Genomic DNA, 21999 nt, shown 5'->3' with positions numbered 1-21999 from the left:
ACGCACTGTTAAACAGCTATTGTGTTGTTACACTCCACGGGTGGCTGCATTTCAATGGTGGGTGAAGTAAGTACCTATATGTTTATCTATGTCACAGAGGTGTTGTAAGGATTATTTTATGGGCCAGATTTGAAAGAATTAGTAAATTACATCTCCCTGCGTAACTCAAGACCCCTGTGCTGGAGAACAGCAAGGGTAGGCAGTGCTTCTGCTGCTAATCAACCTCATGGTTCCTGCCAAGGAAACGGGCAGCTTTAACTGCTGTTGGAGTTCCACTATTAGAAGCACCCGAGAGGAATCCAAGGCCATAAACCCTTCCCAGACAGGGCCACATTGGGCCCTTATGGCTCCCTTGGTATAAGGAAGGTTGTAGCAGTTTTGTGCAGCTGCAACCTCTTCCTTCAGAATCTCCATGAGAGTCTAAACTGACAGACTGTAAGGTGAATCTGGCTCAGTCTCCCCAGTGTTTTGAGATCCTTAGACAGACGGTGTAAGTCCTATACACTCCTCTTAGGTCCAGTGGTGCAATTCTTATTTACTTGAGTGAGTGAGTCAGTGAGAGAGAGAGAAGCAAGGATATAATTGACATGAAAATTTGGCCTCGAGTCAAGTACAATTCTGAACAAATATAAATTTACATGACATGATACGTACATAATTTTAACATACAAAAATGAAGATTCTTTGTATACAAGTTTTGCATGGGCATAATTACCTCCAAGAAATCATAATCACATTAAAGCTCTTGTAATTTCCCATGGAACTGACGTGAACATGTGACTTCTACCATTTAAATATCCGCATAGTGACATTTCAATGAAAACCAACAAGTAGAGAAAGAATATTTTGATACAGACTGAAATATCCAATCATTCCTAGAAAACTTACAACACAGCTGATGCTGAATAAAAATAAGTAGCATTTATATAACCTGTTTCATCCTCCAAAGATCTCAACTAAAGATTTATATTTGCTCAGAGTCTCATTTCAGAATGTCCTAAAAACCTGAGTGAAAACAGTACAATGGACCACTTGGGCAGATAACACCACAAGTTTTTCATTCGTAGTACAATTCTGGAAGCTAATGCTAAGGGCTCAACAATGAAAGACCGTCTCAGTCAGCAAGTGTTCCGGTTTCTAAGAGTCCACCATAAGGAAAACAAAAGGTAGTTTTACACAACTAGAAAGCAAAACAGAAAAAACCCTACTTATCCTGTAAGTCTGTGTGTTCAGTCTTCCTTCTACCTAGGAAATAGCTGTACTTGTAGTACAGAGATCCTGATTTGGCCTTCAGTTTCTAACCCTGCTTCATTACTTGTTCCCAACCACCAATGAAGTTTCAATTGTCAGCCAATTCCCTGATTGATGGTGATCACATTCACAAAACTGTACTCGTCACAACCTTTGCTGAATTAGCATTTCATATTAAAAAAGGAGCCTCCCAAACAAAAAAAATCAATGCTTGTTGTTCACCCTATGAATGAATCCCAAAGAACTAAGGATCTGAACAAAAAATACAGCACAGGTTTGCACCAAAGCTGGAGGTTTGCACCAGTGTAGCTACTTCAGTGAAATTACACTGGTGAAAGACTCCCTCATGTAGAAAAGCTCATAGGTGCACACTGAATATGTGCAGCAAACACAGTATGATTAGCAGTAAGCGTACGATTTGGATCACATGCCATAACCATGAACGACAGGTAACAGAGTACTTCCTCATTGTACTTTTAGAAAATCATCTTCTAAATCTTATTTGACTTGCATGGCTGTGGAGTTTTTGTTTAGCCATTGATATATAAACAATTATGTTTGACCACAAATAATATGCACTAAGAATCCATCTATACTAGGAAAGCGATCAATTGTTGACCGACATCATCAGCAAAAAGTACAGCCTAGCTCCTCTGAAACTGGTGCTGAAAAAATATGACTGCTAGTGAAAACTGGGTCAAACCCTTTTCAACACATTCCAGAAAGTACAGTAGACTCTAGCAGAATGTAATACTGATACTTTCTATAACTGTGGAAAAAGCTTAGTCTCATCTAAAACTTGCATTTTCAAGATATCTGAAGAGGATTCTTCACAAAACCAGTGTCAACAGTGGGTCATTTTCCTAATATAGATAGACCTAGAAGCTACGCTATTGTATGTTACCAGTTAACTTGGATTATAACAATGATTTTAAATGTATTCAATTCAGTTTCCTTTTTCTCTTGAGCCCACAATGCACAGCTCCTCTTAACGTAAATGAAATGTAAAAATGTTTTGAATAAGGAGAGGACATATTTAGATGTAGATTGACAATGAAAATCAATATAAACAGGAACTCCATTAACTGGAGCACACTACGAAAGGCATGGTTCCAGAGTACTTAGGAGATCCTTTCCAACTATCATCTACAACTTTCAGATAAATCTGGTCTAGGCTTGAAGACGGGCCAATAACATCTTTCTCCTGCTCATACCTTTTTCCATGCAGACCCCTACACCTGAGCCACTCCTCTCTTCTTTTATCTCTTTCCTTCAAAAAACACTTCTTCCTCACAATCACTTCCATTCTCTCAGCCTATCAAACTTCCCCTTATTCTCATAGTAACAGTATTTGCACACCAACCATTGAATTCTCAAGACTCGTGCACTACTGACTGGAGCAATCTCAGTCTTATTGCTGCAATGCTCATACTCTCTATTTCCCCACGACTCTGTTCACTTCTTATTACCATCCTACCATCACTCATCATGCAATATCTATTTAGATTTTATAAATAATTTGGGGCAAGGGTATCGCATTATTTGTTTGTAAAGTACACTTATTGCCTTGTGCAACTAGCCAACCAACAAAGGGAATGATTCCTAAGCAAGAAGATTTTACTGTAAACAGTTGCAAAAATCAGTTAAATAAGATATAAGCTCAAACATTCAATATCATCAGAAACAATGCAAATGGTCAAGTTACTTATAAATATCTAACCAGAATTTCTGGCAGAAAAAATAATAGATTTAACAAAACTATACACTAAGGAGCTTTATGTCTTCCAATTGCCACCCTCCCTTGTTTATCTAAACCCTTGTAAACCTTTGCTATCAAAACATTTTTGAATTTGTGTAAAAACAAACACCTCCCAATAGCATTTTGAGTTGCAATGAACAATATTTGATTCTTCTGTGACTAAGTCTGCAAAGGCCAAGATACATCAAGAAGGGCTGAACTTGTAAACAATCAATTGATTGATTAGTATTCATTGTTCACAAACTAACTGCAATACAATCTGTACATATACGCTTTATACACATTAAGAATTACAGACAATTATAAACAAACAATCAAAATGCATTTACTGTTACCTATGTTAGTAATGATTCTCAACCACTGCAGTTATCATGGAAGGTTTCCTTTGTATGTATAGGTGGGAAGTAAGACAAGGGAAAGGATGTATAAAATTTTTATTTATTTTTAAATAAGGAGACCTAATTAACAATTGACAGGGAGTTTTTATAAAATTTTTAAAGAGAGAAGCCACAAAATATCTTGAAGTCGCAGCCCACAAAAGTAAGTAAATGTTTGCTGTATTTAGCAAATGATCATGCAAAGCGCAGAACAATACTCAGAGAAGGGAAGAAGTTCATTCCCTGTACTGCAAAGTTATTTTACATTTTCAAGCCAAATAGCAAATAGTTTTTAGAGAAGGGGGGACCTAATCCTACAAACTCACATAAATGAGTCAATAGAACCAACAAGAAAGGGTTCCACAAACATCCAGACAAGGTTGTGTGGATGTGCAGGAATGGCCCGGGATATGAGATAAAAGAGTGATGTTGGATTATCACCTTTATATTGAGTACTACTTTCACTTTTTCTTACTGTCTGTATCTTCTTCTTTGGATTCACGGCTTGCAAGTCTCCCCTGAGGCAACCTGAGCCTGAAAAGAGAGAGGTAGAACTGAGCTATGCAATGTTAGATGAATGAGAAGTGAAGGATAAAGGGTGTTAATGTCCAAAACACTGTCACAGTTGGAGTAGGGAGAATGAAGAGAGAGGAAGCAAAAGGTATTGCCACAAAGTGGAAACTGAAAAGGAGGGGTAATCCACAGAGAATACTTGGGGTTTGAATGGGGGTAGAAAAACAGCAGGATAGTCAGTCTCCTCAAAGTACAGTCTCATTGGGATTGAAGTAAGGGGCAAGGACCATTAAAGGGTGGGCAGAGAATAACCCACAAATCAGAGTTCCAGGAGAATTAAAAGGAGCAGGAAGCTAACTGCCCCCTCCTCCTGCCCCCCAACAGCAAAGTCTCAGGAGCTTTGAAGAAGAAAAGTAGGGCATGAGGGAGGTTAGCCACCAGACATGGTTTCGAGGTCTGAAGGAAGATGGCCCAGAACAGAATATCAGGGTGATGGTGGGTGCAGAAGAAATGGTAGAAACATCTGAGAGAAGAACACGGGCTCAGGATGATGGTGCTTGTCTTCCCTAATCAAACTCTAGAGCAGCATTTCTCAAATGTGGCCTCCGTGGCTGCATGCGGCCACTAGGGGTTTTCTTGTGGTCACAGCCTCCTGGGCAGTGATTGGGTGGGGAGGGATCAGCCCCTCCCCTGGGGCCACAAGGAGGGGTTTAGCACTGCTCTCCCTCTGGAGACACAAACGCTGGAGGAGCAGACATCGAGTGCGAGTTCCCCATCTTCCCGGCGGTGGTGGGGCTCGGGCTTCCGGCTTCAGCCTTGGGGTGGTGGGCAGCAGGCTCTGTCCACACGACAACAGCTGTCAGCAGGCTCCAGCCATGCGCTTCCACCGTGTCTCTGGGTTTTGGCTGCGCAGAGACAGGCTTCGTCCCCTAGCCACTGGGCTTCGGGCTCACCTCCCCATTCAAGACTTAATTTATCTCCCAGTTGCCAGGGATGAGTAAGTCTGCTGCGGAAAGTGATATTTGTATGTTAATATCACTTTTCACTGCCTCCCAACTAGTTAACAAGTCTGCTGCTGTGAAAAGTGATATTAACAAAACATACAAATAACACTTTTCAAAGAGGCAGACTTACTAGCTAGCGCATCTAAAAAAAAAAAAAACTCCATAAAACCCACAACCAAAAAAAGGAAAAGAAACTACAACAAAAGAAAAGAATATGCAAAGCACCTTATTTGTGTTTCTATTCTATTTAGGTCCAGTAAAGAATAGAGAAAACTGTACATTGTTATTATTATTGAGTCTGTGGGGAAAAAAATCCCTACATAAATAAATTACTATGATTTGGACATGTATATGCGCATACTTATTTATGCTTCCTAACCTTAATTAAATATTTTAGAAAAATTGTCATAGTGGCCACCACCAAGAGTTGGTGGCCTCACTCTGAGGCCACCAAAATTTTTGCTGTGAGAACCCCGAGAGGGGAAGAGGGTGAAAGGTGGGGAGGGGAGCAATGCACGAAACAGAGTATTTCAGGGCACCTGAAAGGGGACAGTGGGAGCAGGGAAGGGTGAACCCCCTATAGCAGAGTATCCAGAGAAGGATCAAAGGGGCGGGGGAGAGGATGGAGCAGATTTACTCTTCTCCAAAACAGTTTGGGAGGATAGTGGGGGCAAGGGCTACAGTGGGAGGAGAGGAGAGGAGAGTCGGGGGGTGAGGGCAGGCATGGAATGGGCTAGTCCCCTCCAGAGCAGAGTCTCTCTCAGAGGGGGCAGGGGGGATAGCCCTCCCGCCTCCAGAGCGGTCTCAAAGGAGCCACGGGGCAGAGCGGGGGCTAGCCCCCCAATACCAAAGTGTCCAAGGGAATCACGGGGCGGAGGGGGGAGTAGCCGCCCAAGATCAGTACCCAGGGGGATGGGCCAGTGACCCCTCCCCCCCAGCAGTCCTATGGGGCTGCAGTCTATTCCCCTCCCCCCGCAGCAGAGTCCCGTGAGAAGGGGCAGGGGGATCAGCCCCGAGCGCGCAGCCTCGGGGCGGGCACGGGGAGGGGGCTCAGCCCCCCCCGTAGCAGTGGCAGGCGCCCCCATGACGGAGTCTCGGGGCAAACAGGGCTTTAGCCCCCCGGCTGTTACCTGTCTCCTCCTGAGGGGGACGGGACCGGACCGGCGGCCACTCCGCGGCCGCTCCCCCCACTGGCACTGGCTCAGGGGTGGGGGGAGCCGCAGACCCAGCCGGGGGCGTTGTGGGGACACTTTGCACTGACTGAGCCGCCCCCCTCCTCACTCTGGGGTCACTGGGCAGGGGCTGACCCCCACCGCAGCCAATCAGCTGCCGCAGCCATAGTCCCGTCCCGAGCCGTAAACCACCGCCGCGCCGGGTTGGGTGGCGGGGTTTGGGCGACTCCGCCCATCTCCCCTCCCAATGCCGTAAAGCTTGGTGGGGCTTTGCGGCAGCTACCGGCAAGGATTGGTTGCGCTCGAGTTTGTCCTGGGAGAAGTGGGCCCTGCCGCGCCCCGTCTCCAGGGGCGGGTAAAGCGAGGGGGTTGCCTAGCAGCGCTGGGTGGGCGGGGCAAGGCGGGCGAGCGGGACCGGGGGGATTCGTACGCGCCGCGGCTGGGCCTGGCGGCGGCGGCTGCAGAGCGGGACCTTGGGCGGCTCGGTGAGGGAGGGCGGCCGGCCGGCGGAGGAGGAGGGGACTGGGCGGAGGCGTGTGGACTCGGGCGGGTGGGGGGAGGCTGGGTCATGGCGGCGGAGTGAGGAGGAGGCTGGTCCGAGAGAGCAAGGGGCTGAGGAGGGCGACGAGGCCAGCTGGGCAGGTGGGGGTGAGGGAAGCCCGGAGGCGGGGCGGATGGTGAGGGCCGCCGGCCGAGGAGGAGCATTTCGGAGCGTTGCAGGGGCTGATCTGGCACAGCACGTTTGTAATCGAGGGGCGGGGAGGCTGCTCCAGGCGCAGTGCAGATGAGGCGAGGAAAGAGCTCTCCTTCCTAGGGCTCTTGGCTCCCAGTAGTAACAGGTTTATAAAAAAAAAAAAAAAAAAGTCAGGGCAAAAGTGTGGGGTCGTTGACATCTGGTGGGAGTGGGCGCGGGGCGGGGAGGCTCTGCTCTTTCCCATCCCCATGTGGCATTTGGTAGTCTCTAAGGTGCCACAAGTCCTCCTTTTCTTTTTGCAGACACAGAGTTTAACGCGGCTGCTACTCTGAAACCTGTCATTATGCAAGGCACGGAATTTAGCCGTGTGGAGTAAAATATTAAATTTGTTAGTCTCTTAAGGTGCCACAAGTCCTCCTTTTCTTTTTGCAGATACAGACTAACACGGCTGCTACTCTGAAACCATGTGGCATAGTCGATGACTGCACGTTTTGGGGTGGGAGTATGAATGCCTCATTCGTCACCTGCGTGGTTCTGTTCCCCGCTGTACTCCAGTGATTACTGCTCTGTTCAGCAAGGACATTAGCTTGGGTATTGCTACTATAATGGCCAGCAGTGAAAAAGTTAAGTGTTGACGTTCTAGGTGGTTGTAATTAGGAGACAGAAGGTGGGTGAGGTAATGTTGTTTGTGGGACCAACTTCTGTTGGTGAAACAGACAAGCTTCATAGTTTAGGCAGAGGTGTTTTTCAGGTATGGGAAATCAGCTTGAAAGCTTGTCTTGTTCACCAACAGAAGTTGGTCCAATAAAAGATATTACCTCACCCGCCATATGTTCCATATTTAGGGATCAGCCCATCTACAACAACACTGCGGACAATGAAGATAACTGATGGTTCACACCTCACAGTTGTTGGAGACTGCACAGGCAGGCAGGATGAACTGTGATTTACATTGGAAATATTTATTCCCACACAGAGGCTGGAAATTTAACAGTGTTTTAAAGGCAAGCCTATACGCTGAAACACAATTCTCCAGCCAATTATAAATTTCAGAGAGCCAGAGTATAGTTCATCTATATTCTGTGGTGTGTGGATCTGCCATGACTCCTTGACAGGAACCAGAGCCTTTCAGTGAAACTTGAGCATGGTCATGCCCCATATTTCCTGCATCATAGCTGAATCCTCCATTGTTTTCTGTTTGGGAAGATAGCAGTAAGGAGAAAAACTTTTTCATGCAATAGTATTTAATATGATCATGCGCCAATGAAGGACAAAACAAAGATAATGATTTAACAGGACTTTTCTTTCATCATGATTGTGAGAAACACAGGCTTCCTTAGCTAATTGTATCCTATGTGAGTCATGACATGCTAACTGTAATCAAAAAATACATGTCCACTGTAACCAAAAAATATCACTTGTGACTTAAAATGCAGTCTGAGAATGTAGAAGATAATGTAATTTGAAAAAAAACACCTGTTTCAACATCTGTGGTTATCAAATGAGTGATGGATTTCTGTATATAGTATGTTAGCTGAAGTACTCCACCCTGAAAACAAATACAGACTTTATAATTCTATTTTAGGGATATTGTGGAGTCATTGATTAGCCATTGACTTATGTGGTTTATGGTGTTCCTCAAAACTTGTTGGCCTCAAATCAACTGTCCTCCATGGTTCGTGTCTCTTCTCCCTTACTTTCTATTTAGGTAATCCTTATTTACCAATCCCTGCAATTTTTATTTAGGTCAAACCAAAACAGTCATGGCAATAAGATGATGTTTGACAACCATCACGTTATTCACTCTCCATGTATGCTATATCCCTTTTCTCTCAACCTTTTGTCTGTCTTGTCTATTCACATTGCAAGTTCTTTAGGACAGGGATTGTCTCTTATTCTGGATCCTGCTTTGGATTGGTTTCCAGGCGCTGCCATAGTATTAAATACAATTAAAGTACATTATTCCTTACATATCCCTGCTATCATACTGCTGTTTCTTATTCCCCCTCTTTTAGCTTTGTGTCCTCTGCCATGGTGGCTTACTGTGGCTGAAAAAATATTTCTGTTGTCCTCTGGCATCTCTTTGCTCTTTCAAATGCACTTATTAAAACCCATCTCTTAAAGCAACCATGTCCCATTTTGTAATGACAACCACTCTCTCCCTTTTTCCTGACTTGGTATCCTATGTTGGTTTAATCTGTTTTAGATTGAGGTCTTTGAAGCAAGTGACATGTCTTATCAATCTTTGGTAAAGTGCTGTGTAAATTAATGGTGCTGTATAAATATGACATATGGTCAGGGAAAGCACAAGCACTATCATGTTGCAAAGGTACAATTTCATCATGTTTGTTCTAGAGGAGTTCTAAATTTATTTCACACTAACAGCCTCACTGTATTGTATAAATTGGTGCACAAGGGATCCATTCATTTAACATCTCGGACAGTAATTCAGTTTGGTCCTGAGTAAATTAGTAAATGTGTTGAAATAATTTTATTTCATGTATTGGTTTAGGTAGAGATCAAACTCAGAGTTGTATAAAATATTCACAGGGTGATTTCCAAATTTTTTTTATGAGGTTTCAGATCATAAATTTCTACCTCAAGTAGAATTCAAAGTATATTCTGCAAATGAAGGAGAAATTTATAGCCTGAAGTATCAGATTTATTCTTAATATTTAAAGTGCAGGCTTTGTGAACTGATAGCGGTCCCTGCCTCAGCTTGACAGATTTGGTTGAGGAACATTGTAAGGTTCTAAAATCTGCAGGTCAACTGTCACAAGTGCAGTGGAAAGATATTCTCAAAGATACACGGATGTCAGTGTGAAAAACATGCGTGCTACCACAATTTTTATAGTTCATTGTGGATAATGTCTTATCTTCCAATTCCAATTTTAGACTCTGCCTCAGAGGAAATATGGTCTAGTTATGGTAGTCAGGAGACTTGGGTTATATTCCTCAATCTGTCACTAGCTTTCTTGGACAGCCTTGGAATGTCTCTCTCTATACCTTAGTTTTCACATATATAAAATGGGAATATTCCCTACCTTTGGAAAGTACTTTGAGATCTTCAGCTAAAAAGTACTATATATATGCTGGGTGCTACAGTCTAACATTTTGTATACTTTTACTCTATTTCTCCTAGTTAAAATAAGCAGAAACTAAAAATATGTAAACTCTATGTTTCTGTTTGCTACTGCTTGCAAGTATAATTGATAGATGTGCTGGGAATCATACTATGACAATGTGCTATCTTTTCATGAATAAGAAAGGGACTATAAGTACTTACCAGCTGGAAAAAGAAATGCAGCTGGTTACAATATGACCACTCTGGGACTGCGCTTGTTTAGTTCTGCCAAATGTTAAGGCCCAGCCACAAAAAGGCATGCTGGGGGAAAAGTTCCTATAAGAGGGCGATTCTGTAGAGAGAGTTAATAGAAACTAGAAAAGTACTAAAGAAGTGCCTCTGGGGTGTGTTATGAGTTGTAACTGTCACCTAAAGATAATAGTATGCAAAGAGAAACTGCTATGATCTTAAGTGTGTCTTTTTAGTTTTCTGTTATGGAGATCTGTCTGTCAAGGCACTTGTATGGTGATGGAGCTGTGTAAGTACCTAGATAGATGCTCACACTTGAAACTGAAGAGTGATACTTAAATTCATAGTAACTTCTCTCTGTAAGCTGTACTAAATAATTGTGATGCTATTTAAAGTGTAAACTTTGATAACAAAGTCGGTCTTTCTGCATGTGGTTGCAGTATTTGTATGGCCTTTCTGGCGAGGACTTTTATGTATATTTAGGGTTGTTCACAGATTCTTAGACGCAGCTTCTTAAGTAGCTTCTTATTTTGAGTGTCTTGGTTGCAGACACTAAGAAGAACCTTATCTTCTGAAGTAGTGAGCACCTGGAGTTTCTATTGACTTCAGTTGGAGGGTGCTCAGCACCTCTAGAAATCATGCTGATGGTGTCAGGAGTTTGGCACCCAGAATTAGAGACCGTGACTTTTGAAAGTGTAGATGTTAACTAATGCAGTTACACAAGCTTTGTTTTATTCTGTTTATTAAAGCAAGGGCCACGTTCCGCTTTTCAGTATGTGCGTATTACTCCCATAGAGCTCACATGCAACAGAGTGCGGTATTTGGTCATTAATTTCCATTTTTTAAAGAGTGATCCTTAAGGATTCTTGTGGGTGAAAATCTTTAACCCTACCCTCTTCAGACTCACCTTAGGGGGGCTATGTAAAAAAGAATGAGAAGCCAGATGTAAGAAACCAGTGTTTTATATTGTTTCCCCAATGTTCTCTTTTTTTGTGTTTCAGATCAAAATGTGTCTTCTGATAGCCTGCCTTCCTCTTTTTGCCTTCATCAGTTCCGACGAGCACTTGAATCCTGCCCTCACTAATATCTCTGAACTCCAGAAGAATCTACATAATAAGAACAGTTAAGTTAGCTTGTTTTCAATACAACTCTTTGGAAATGCTTTTAATGTTTGGCCATTTAAAAATATTTTGGTGCCAATCCTGCAAAAAATTGCACAGTTATCAGCAAGTACTTTTAATAAACTTAAGTTTGAAGCCTTCATTCTGCAAACGCATTTATGCAGGCAGATCTTGATGCTGATGTATAGTTCCACTGACTTCACTGGGACTCTGTACTGGTTCAAGGGTCTGCTCACCTGGATCCATTTACAGAATTGGGGCCTTATTTTCTTTAGTTAAAATCCACTGTGGATACATTGTTTTCCTTTTCTGAGTTTTGCTCGTCCACCAACCAAGCAGTTTAAAACTCGATACAGTGAATTTGCTTTAAAAGGGAAGTAGATCAGTTGTTGGGATGTCTGTAGCCATAAAAGAATATGCAAATTTGTATGTGTTTAGTTAGAACAAGCTATGGTTGAACATCCATGGAATACAAGTTTTGAAAAGAAGATTGTATACATTTTCTCCAGTGGACAAACATCAAGACATATTGGCTATGTATCTTTACTCAGTTCTTTTTTAAAATAAAAAAAAACTTATTCATTGCTGGCAAAACCCAGGATGTTGTAGGAAAGGGTGCTGGTAGTGTAGTAGATGGCACTGTTCTCTCAAGTCCGAATCAGTGCCCCAACATGATGATAGAAGGCACTGTTTGTCACTGGAGCTTTTTCACGTGAGACTTTAAACTGAGGTCTTGATCATTCAGAATGGCATGGTATTTTTGCACGGTCTGGTCACATTGACTCTGTAACTTCACTCTGCCTGCCTAAAATTCCTCTGACGTTTAAATGGTCACAGTATTTTTCACTTTCTATCCCATTTCAGAAGTATTGCTATGCACCCAATCCCTCATGACTCCATCCAAATGGCTTCATTTCAGAGGTTGGCAGGATTCCTGGATTTGTGGTATAACAGGGTTTGTGCTTTGGGATGTTTGGATAAAGAGTTTTATGTGGATGTCAGTTATCATCCTTGCTATTTAAGAAATAGTGTGCTGAATGCACATTCCTAGATTGTTTCTTTAAAATGATGTTTTTAACAGTAGTTTCATTTTAGCTATGATGCTCAGTAAAAGATCCAAGTTCAGCTGTATCATTCTGCTAATCTATTAAATTTAATAGCAAAAATGATTTAATCTCATTACTTTTTTCCTAGATACCCTAGAAGAAATGCCTCTATAAAGCTACAAATCCATTTCTTTAATTGGACAGAAGTAATTTAAGAAGTGACCCATAATGCCCACAAGTAATAAGTGAAGGCATAAGACAGTCTCCAAAATATAATTTTTCCCCCAAAATGGGAGATCTGTCTCCTCTCCAGGAGCTGCATAGGGATGTGCTGATAGGCACTCCTTTAACAAAGGACAGCCATGATTATGCCTTTTTCCTCAATCTGCATGTTTCACCACAAGATTCATCCACAAGAGTTAATGAGTCACATAATGAAATATGCCTAGAATCTCCTAACTGGGGCACTTGGAGCCATCAGGACTCTGCTGTTTCAGATGCTCTTGCCCTTGTGACAGATGATAAATCTGGTAGCTTTGCAAACACGAACTCTTCAATGTTCTGTTCACGGGAAATGATACTGCTCCAGTTAACCTTGATCAAGATGATGATTGCCAAAGTACAGTCCCAGGAAACTGAATTCAGCATAAGACAGAAGTACCTTGATATAATTACAATTCTTCTGAAAGAGACAAAAATTGATTCAAAATTAGTAAGCTTTTATAAATATTTTCAAAACTTTTCATAACACAAAGTAAAAAGTGAGTGTAACTTACAGATTTTTTTTTTTAAACATATCTGCAGATTTGTCTATGCAATAGTTCTGATAAGCTGTTGTCTCACATGGCTTCAAAAAGTGTAGCCTCCCTTGTGTATTTCCAACTAAAGAAAGAGGTGAGTGTATCAGGTTCCTGGGTGGACTTTGAATTTGTATGTAAGCTATCAAAGTAAACATGAGTACTTGGTGGATACATTCCTTCCAGTTTTCCTTACAGTTATTCCATTTAACTATAGCTGACCTTCTACGATAGTTAAATGACACAGAGCAGTCACTGAAAATTTGACAGTGTAACAGTTAAATTTTCTCTCTAGTGCAGAGCCTGCCTAACAGGTGCAGTGCCTGTTGGTGGGGGGAGATGCCAGAATCCTTCCATGCCCCTCAGACTATAGAGTAGTAACAGAGCTTCTCCCTTCCTGCATCTGCAGCCTCAAATCTACAATGCCTGTGTCTACTGTGCCCCATCCTTCCTAAAGGGATTTTAGACAATGGATCTGTGTAGTTGCTAGCATGACTGCTTTGCAGCATGCCATGGGCATGTCCCTCAGTGGCCTCCTGCTTCAAAATCTTGCTCTTTCTCAATGCTGGGCACACTCTTTTTTTCAGAAACAGAGTGTAAAAGTAGCATGAGGTAGTGTTGTGGGAGCGGGGTATATTTGAGGAGGAATTGGGTGAGGAGTGATTTGGTGGAGGAAAGGGAAGATGCTTCAAGTGTGGTAGGAGGGGCATGAAAGGGTATGTTTATACTGCAACTGGGAGAGAGCTAGCGGGGCTTGAGCTAGTGTGTTAAAAATAGCAATTGTGGATATTCCACCTCTGGTTGGAAACATGGGCTCTCAAGCCCACTTAGCCCCCCAGGGTTGAGAACCTGAGCTTCTGCCTGAGCGGGAACATCCACAATTCCTATTTTTAGAGCACTAGTTGGAGTGCTGCTAGCACAAGTCTGTTTACCCAGGTTGGAAGACTGGCTCCCATTTCCACTATAGACCTACCCAAAGAGAGCATGGAGTGGACAAAGGGAGCAGTTAGTGGCTCTGGCAGGGATCAGGAGAATGTGTAGGAAGAAGTGAGGTCAGAAACGTGGGCAGGAGCAACGTTCTGAAAGTGAGCATGAATATTTCTTTTAATGTAAATACATCAAGCTTGTGGTTTTTGTTTTAAAATGCTTTTAATAATTTTATTTTGTGTCACAAAGATATTCCCTTTAGGCAGCTTGCATTGTAGAATATTAATTGTGCACGTTGCTGAACTTTATAAATCTCACTGTATTTACATTTATTTGAAATCTAAATCCTTCAGCAAATAAAAATAGGCACCAACCTGTTCATAACCAATAGAATACTTTTCCATTTTGTGTTGTCTGAATGTCCCAGTTACCAAAACTTACTGTTTACTTATTGAGACAAGGTGAGTGAGGGAATATCTTTTATTGGACTAACTTCTGTTGGTGAGAGAGACAAACAGAAATTGGTCCAATAAAAGATATTCCCTCACCCACCTTGTCTCTCTAATATCCTGGGACTGACACAGGTACAATTACTCTGTTTACTTAGTGGGCACATACTGTAGGCCCTATTGCAATTTCTTTGGATGGTATTATGTTTTAGAAACAAATTTGTTTTTAATACTTCCTGCATCGGGGTCTTAAAACGATGAAGCCCATTAATTCAGTTTGTCTAATGTGTTACTACTTAATTCACTAGTAAGAAAATAACATGCACATGTACAAAATAGAGTTTGAATGGCTGTATTTTCTTGCAAACCATTCCCCACACTTGTGCTATTACCTGCCTCTAGAAACAAGAAATGTGGGGAGTTATGGGTTCAGTTCTTGCCTCTGCCATAGTCCTTTTGTGGGACTTTGGATCAATCACATAACTTCACCAGGCTTTGGTTTTCCAATATGTAAAATGAGGAGGATTTTTGCTTACCAAAAGGCTATTGTGCAGTTTCATGTTTGTAAAGGAGTGAGAGGTGCTTTTTGACTATATTCTGTCTGTATCTTTGTCCGTCCCCACACATACTCCTTTTAAATGTATCAGTGAGTTAACTTACTATGCACAACAGTCACAACAACAAAAAAAGTAATATCTCATCACATTTTGTGCATACAGAATGATTTTTTACTTTATTTTTTAGAACACGTTTATTGTCACGTGGCTCACTTTTTGTTTGAAGACTCTGTCAGAATTCCCTAAGAGTGATCAAGTAGCAGAATGTCTATGGATTCTTAGAGCTATTATTAGAGACATTTTGAAAGATAAAGATTTGCACAAAGCAGGTACTGTAAATTTTTTTTATATTAATATACAAGTGTCCACTAGGGGGAGGAAGGCTACTGATTTCAGAGCAATCAACCTGTTTAAAATACTAATGGCAATGAGTTATTTACTTTGTCATAATGAAATAAAAATTAAAAATGAAAATACAGTGCCCTCCAGTACACACTGAATTTGAGAGATTATCATGATCTCCTCCTTGTTGATGCTATTTCAGTGGTGAAAAATTGTTTTAAATTATCTGGTTAATTGAATTGCACTTTAGGAACGCCACTTAAACTCTGCTTAACATTACTTTATTTATTATAGATATACTGAAGAATGTTTTCACTCCTCTTGATACTGTACTTGAAGGATTTTACAATTCCATTTTGTCTCATCATTGTAAAGGCTGCCAAGGTACTTCATTATATTCAAAAGCTGCAAGCAACTTGATCGAATTCATAGAGTTTCTTGACATTCTTGTCACCTCAAGAATCCAACTAGAGTCACATTTCAAATGCCAAAGAATTTTATTTTTGAATACTTCTTACATCTTGGACCTCACTTATTCATCAGTTCATTATTTAATCAAGAAGAAGTCCATTATGCTCCTTAAAAAATGCATCCTTTATAAAGCTGGTGAAGATTTCGTAAGTGGATCATTACCCACTTTATCCTTACAGGATCCTTATTTGAATAAGGATATGTTAGCACTGGCTGATGTTGTCTTGCAAGCTGTGAATTTGGGGTGGCTGAATCAAATACCTGTTTCTGAAAAAGCCAGCTATTTTGGAGGCAGTGAAGCTCAACCTGAGGATGGCATCCACAGTGGTCCTGACCAAGTAATCCTCAGAGCCTTGAGTTTGGTTTTACTTAAAGCTTTAGAGATCAAGGTCCAGAACTCTACTAACGCAGCTGAAATAAAAGGTAATGTTCTATTTAAATTCATTAAGTAGCATACATTCTAAAGCTTATAGTTGATTTAGGCAGTTTAAGATTGTTGGCTGAGCTTGCAAAGTCTTACACACAACTGAACAGCATTTCTCTGTATATGTTTAACTACTTCTGAATGCCACATCCTATCAATTCCAGATTTTCAGGGAATTTCTAGGAATCAGTGGCCAGGTTGACTCTGGGGACAACCTGAATGAACATTGATAGAGGGAACATAGGAACACATGGAGCTACTGTCATCTATTGATGACCTCTGTTAATATTTGGCAGCATATGAGTAGTACCCCTACTCATCCTCCCAGTAGAGTGTAATATGTTGACACCCTGAGTGACAGAAGAGAAATAATTGCTCTTCCTGCTGGGATCCCTGGGATGAATTGTGAGCCATGGGGGCAACAAGAGGGAGAGAAGAGAATCCCTTTCTTCCTTCCTAACATCCAGCCTCCTCAGTGCCTGCTCCAGGTAGGGGGGAGAGGAACCAGCTTTCCACCCCTTCCCTTTCTACTTGGGGGGGGAAGAAAAATACTTTGGGAGGGAGAAAGGAGAGAGACATAGCCACTGGCATGATGCAGAGAATGGGGCTCCATGTATGGTTGGAGCAGGGCATGACTGGGGAACAGAAACCCTGGCCTGGTGGGGAGAATGGCGGACTCAGGGAAGGGAGCACACACAGCCTTTGCCATTGGGGTGGGGGAGTAGGAAGCGGTGATACACAGAGCCTCTGCTGTTTGGGGTGGGGAAGTGGGAATGGGAGTGCACGTAGAGCCACTGGCATAGTGAAGAAAATGAGGGACCCTGGTATGAGAGGAGAAGGGAATCGGGTGCACACAGAACCACTGCAGAAGGAATATTCAGGCAGGAGTTGCAAGGAGTCCCTGAAAAAGAGGGGCATGGAATGGTGCCACCCAGGAAGATTGTGAGGGGAATTAAGGGATCCACTGAACCCCTGAGATGTACAATGAGCTTGGCCTACGGAAGGTATGAAGGGTGCAATCAGCTAGATTAAAACACTTAAAATGTGAAAGTAATGACTTCACTTAATTTTAAGCAAACTAAATGTCAGGAATACAATTTAGGCACAGGTGTTGGGTGATCATATTTTTGGGTTTGGGGTTTTTTTGAGGGGGGGTTGCTATATTATAGTCTTAAAATTGCTTAATTTTAGCTAAATTTAAATTAACCCTTGGTAGTAGTTACAGATGTCCTAGTTCTATTGTGGGACCAGGGGGAGGAGATAGAATGATCCCTGATTTCAGTCTGAAAAGTACCTGAGCGTGTATGATGATTGAATGTTCATATTCTTTTGCTGAGAAGCAAGGCAAGCCTTTAAAAATCTAATTTTAGGGTGAGCTACATTGTACTTTTTTACAACAAAGGTTGTTGTAAGAAACCTTGCTACAGAATTAGCTTCCATTCAGACAAATGGCAAGGCTATACCATTCAATCCATAGAGCTTTTCCAATACCATCTAAGAAATGCCTTCTGATAATCTAAGTTGCCATTATTTTTTTTAAAATGCTGAGCACTTGTTTGGAAAATCAGGGCCCCAAATTTGGATTTGAGGAATCTTTTTACTATGCAATGGAATATTGCAGAGGTAAATCTCTCATCTGAGGAAGGGTGTATATATGGTACAGATAGGGTTGTTTTTCAAGAGCTGGCCACAGCAATAAAATGGCATGGTAGTCTTGGGAGAATCTGTTTCCTCTTGTATCCTCAGGGTGTATGTGGCAATGCAGGTGCTGCTGACATGCAATGTAGAGATAGTATTTAAAATTAGGGGGTGTTGCAATCCAGAATGAAGACTCGAAGGAAAATTTTATAAACTCCATGAATAATATAATTTTCTGGTAAGGTTTGGTTTGTATCTCTGAGCATTTTTGTTCAAGTACAGCAGTCTACCAGGATGCATATGAGAAGCTATCTCATCTTTGAAGGTTTTATGGTCAGAGTAGATTTTGCTATGGTTGTATTACCAGTTTAATACCTTTATTTCCTGCAGAAGTTTAGGCCCTGATTCTGCAATTCGTTGTTGCTGAAAAACTGGACCATAGGGATCTTAGTCTTAACACTGCACCAGATTATTCCTTTGCACGGGAGGGACCAAGTGGGATAAATTACAGCAAGGTGGCTTTATCAGATCATTCTATCTCATCCCTCTCTCTACAATTGCATTTGCTGGAGGCCCGGGGCCAATGGAGACATGCAGTCAGAGAGCCAAATGAGTCAGAGACCCCAGGGAGAGTGTGGGAACACAGAGTTTCTATGTAGACGGCCTTGGATTTTTTTACAGGTCTCCTGAGACCAGCAGGCTTTGGAGCAGTAATCTCCTTGTTTTTTCTGCAGTAAACCTGAGAGAGAGAGCTGACCCCATCTCACCCCACAACCATAAAGGTTCTTCCCCCTCCACACCCACCTCTTATATGTGGTTTTTCTGTGGGAGGGAGTGACAAGAGCCATTCTTCAAATAATATACTTGCATATGTCTTTAAATTGCATCAATGCTAACTCTTCTGGAAGTTGTCCTCCACTTGAGCAGTGAAATCTGTGTTTTGCATTAGAGTTGTAAAAATTCTTACAATATTAACTTTTGTATATATACAATGTTTGTGCAAAAAGTAACTATTTTATGTTGCATTTAGGGTGAAATGATTTTGCTGATGGCTCTTTGCAAACCACTTCCAGTTGCTTTGATTTTTGACTCCATAAATAGTATCATTCTGCAAGGCATTTGTTAATGCAGTGCTAATTCAGTTGAGCTAAGGGATTTGTGCTTGGACAACTGGATTCCTATCCACTGTTAATTTAAGGAAGTGTGTGTTTCGCTTTTTAATATGAAAAATGAAAGCAAAATTTCACAGTTATGCTCTCTATTTTTAGCAGACTTGCAGAGTTTCATGTCCCAGTTATTGATCTTCTTGAAGAAACATCTGAAGTCTTCTCGGCATTTTCATCCAAATGTACATCCTTGTGAATGGCTTTCCATGGTCTTTATAGAACAAGATGATGACATGCTGGAAGCTGCTAAATCATTGCTAACAGTTTATTTAAAGTTTGATAGGTTGGTGTGTGTGTGTATATATATATATTGATTTCTTTGTTAGACCCATGAAGGCAAATTAAACTTTTATTTGGTGAGCTCATACAATTCATAATAGCAGTATTTTTATATTACTAGTACATAAAGAAATAACACAAGAAAATATGTTTTTAACCATCTTTAATGGATTTATTGAACTACTTTGGAGGACCTGAAAAACAAAGAGGAATCCGGTGGCACCTTTAAGACTAACAGATTTATTAAGGTGCCACCAGAATCCTTGTTGTTTTTGTGGATACAGACTAACACGGCTACCCCTCTGATAATTGACTTCAACAGTAGTTGGAAATCATTGGGAGTCTTACATTGATGTTAATTGGTTTTGGATCAGACTGTAAGTGGTGGTTTATGGTGGTTTTTCTATTATGAGCTCAGTCCTACCTTCACAGATTTTGAGTGATGGTCAGATGCTGACTGAAAGACAAGATTGAGTGTTTTTTGTGAACACTCAACTTTTTTGGAGAAGGGTTTCATGTTATGATTAAACTTTAAGAATGAGTGGAAGTTTAATCTGAGGACTGCTGAAGTGAACTGTTATCACGCTTTACAGTAATGGCTTCTTAGGCAGGATCCACATAACTTGCTGAAAAGTGGCAATATTGATATCTAAAATGTCTTGAGTTCTTGTGCATTATAAATTTATCATGCAAACCCTTTTGTTTCATTTTCATTCAATTTCCTGTACAGGGGAGATGCAGCCCAAATATATGAAAAGAAACTTGGCTAGGTGAATCACTTTGTAATTTCAAACTTGATTGATTGCATTATTGCTAGTAGTGTCTATCGTTAAATGTTAAGGCATCCAGGATTGAAGATGCTGGTCTTAAAGTTAAACACCTAAATATAGATTTAGGAGCCTAAAGAACTTTTTTCAAGGTGCATAGCATCTTGTAAATGAAGTAACCTTTATTAATTTTTTGTATATTTACAAAAATGTGAAAAGGATATCTACTCACATACTCAAGGCACCTTTGACATAACTTATAAATATTAAATGGAGTAGTACAGTTTAAGATACCTGAAACATTGGTGGTCAGTTATCTTAATTTGATGACCTCCAGGACATTAAGGATATTCATGCTCAGGAGGGTAGCAAATTCTAAAGCTGTTGAGCCCTCACAGGGAACACCATGCTAGCAGTCCCCTCTTGTTTTTATACCAACAGGGGCTCCAGCTCAAACACCGCTGCTGATCTCAACTGAATTTTGCTGAGTTCAATATATAGATTGGAAAGCCTTGCCTTTAATATTAAGCTATAGTAGGATCTGGTGTGTATACTGCTGATCTCTCATACGTTGCTTCTACCTCTGTAGTTAAAATTACTAAAAATGTTAAGCAAGAATGTTTATGGAAAATTATTCAGTATTTAAATAGCTGTTCTATTGCATTCCATTTAATCTGTGTTTGACTAACTTTTCAGGTTATGGCATGATGATGCTGGTAACTCGTGCATTGAAGCAGAAGAAGACGAAACCTGGATCTGCCTGACACATGAGAGCGGCTGTAATCCTCACTGTATCTTTTTATTTTTCCTAAAAAGCATTGCATTTGATTCCACAGTTCTTCTTGACTTTTTGATTTCATCAGAAACCTGCTTCCTTGAGTATTTTGTAAGATATTTAAAACTTCTTAGAGAAGACTGGCATCATTTTGTCAACATATCTAACCACTTCGATATTGCGTCTAAAAGAGGGGTGTGTGTTTCTTTTGTCACCTCATCCCATCAAGAAAAAAAAACCTGCCTGACAGATGAGAGTTTGGAAAATGCTTGTCGTGATCCAGTACAACACACTCTGGTATCTTTGGCTTCTTCCCAGAAGCCTTCTGTGCCAATGGAACAGCAAGGTGATGACCAAGTTGTAAAACCCAACAAGTCTAACTCATTGATAAGGACCGATAACACATCTGCGTTGGATTGCCTTCAAAGCCTTGTTAATTATGACAGTTCAGAAGATTCTGAATTGGAGTCAGTTGGAAAGGAGTGTTTGGCAAACATGAAGCAGATGCCTTCAAATAATCAAGGCAGTACAAAGATAAGGGAAACTGTTTGTATGGATGCAGATGACAAACCCCATACACTTGAACCTAAAGTGTTACCCCTGAAACAAAAAAGTTCTAATCCCTCGTCACTCATGGTATGTAATATGTCCCCAAATATCCCTGTGCCTGTAGAAAGAATGCTTCTCAAATCAGTGAAATGTTTGGAAGAACTGCAAAAAGCAATTTCTAGGTTACAGAGAAGAAACCTTTTCCCATACAACCCAGCTGCATTGTTGAAACTGTTGAGACAATCAATAAAAGCATGAATCCACTATAAGGCAATGAAGTGCTATTGTTGACATTTTGAAGTGATTTCACACTAGTATGTGATGGAATGTTTCCATAAGAAGAGTGTACATGCTCAAAGATACATTCCTTTTGGACCAAGCAGGCTAAACTGGCTGCCAACTGACACTTTGAAAAGACAAATCTGCAGCAGCATTTAAGAACTCAACCTGTTGTTTCATGGTCCCAAACTTATTCATGGTACGTATGACAGAGTGAGGGTGAGTTACTGGGTATTAGCAAATTTAACAATAAATTGATTTATTCACATAAAGACATAATAAAGTACTTTCACTTGAAGTGTAAGATGTAATTCTTCCTAATGCCATTC

The 21999-nt window shown here is 41.0% G+C and overlaps 3 protein-coding genes across 11 annotated transcripts in view; 2 read left to right on the top strand and 1 right to left on the bottom strand.

Moving 5' to 3' along the window:
• ASB7 (ankyrin repeat and SOCS box containing 7) overlaps nucleotides 1–6250 on the bottom strand; it is a 44742-nt gene extending 38492 nt beyond the window's left edge. Inside the window, exons 1-2 of one of the 4 annotated variants that reach the window (XM_048867019.2) lie at nucleotides 6035–6250; nucleotides 3829–3921 (exon numbers count right to left, since the gene is read on the bottom strand). The gene's annotated coding sequence lies outside the window, so the exon portion shown is untranslated. The remainder of the gene's footprint in view (nucleotides 1–3828; nucleotides 3922–6034) is intronic. The other 3 variants (XM_048867015.2, XM_048867016.2, XM_048867017.2) reach the window with 3 other exon arrangements.
• A 94-nt stretch (nucleotides 6251–6344) lies between these two features.
• Nucleotides 6345–21968, top strand: LINS1 (lines homolog 1). 6 transcript variants are annotated; one of them, XM_048866797.2, is made up of 9 exons: nucleotides 6345–6431; nucleotides 7203–7393; nucleotides 11085–11205; nucleotides 12399–12962; nucleotides 13055–13144; nucleotides 15168–15309; nucleotides 15617–16216; nucleotides 19127–19304; nucleotides 20764–21968. In XM_048866797.2, the coding sequence occupies exons 4-9, from the start codon at nucleotides 12540–12542 to the stop codon at nucleotides 21647–21649; spliced, it is 2319 nt and encodes a 772-aa protein (XP_048722754.2). In that variant the 5' UTR covers nucleotides 6345–6431; nucleotides 7203–7393; nucleotides 11085–11205; nucleotides 12399–12539; the 3' UTR covers nucleotides 21650–21968. The 6 variants fall into 6 exon arrangements, with proteins under 6 accessions (XP_048722754.2, XP_048722749.2, XP_048722752.2 ...); XM_048866792.2 differs by having other exon boundaries at nucleotides 19124–19304; XM_048866793.2 differs by lacking the exon at nucleotides 6345–6431 and adding an exon at nucleotides 6483–6561 and having other exon boundaries at nucleotides 19124–19304.
• CERS3 (ceramide synthase 3) overlaps nucleotides 21733–21999 on the top strand; it is a 74669-nt gene continuing 74402 nt past the window's right edge. Inside the window, exon 1 of the mRNA XM_048866799.2 lies at nucleotides 21733–21869. The gene's annotated coding sequence lies outside the window, so the exon portion shown is untranslated. The remainder of the gene's footprint in view (nucleotides 21870–21999) is intronic.

The sequence above is a fragment of the Caretta caretta genome, chromosome 10 (assembly GCF_965140235.1).
Source record: "Caretta caretta isolate rCarCar2 chromosome 10, rCarCar1.hap1, whole genome shotgun sequence".
NCBI lineage: Eukaryota > Metazoa > Chordata > Testudines > Cheloniidae > Caretta > Caretta caretta.
The sequence above is the reverse complement of the archived record's forward strand: the minus strand, read 5'-3'. Positions and strand labels throughout refer to the sequence as shown.

Bases quoted from the DNA above. Each gene is read 5' to 3' on its own strand.
- LINS1 (XM_048866795.2), top strand. From the start codon at position 12,540: ATGGGAGATCTGTCTCCTCTCCAGGAGCTGCATAGGGATGTGCTGATA. The intron at 13,145-15,167 runs GTGAGTGTATCA...TTTATTTTTTAG, and splicing joins ATTTCCAACTAAAGAAAGAG to AACACGTTTATTGTCACGTG. The intron at 15,310-15,616 runs GTACTGTAAATT...TATTTATTATAG, and splicing joins TAAAGATTTGCACAAAGCAG to ATATACTGAAGAATGTTTTC.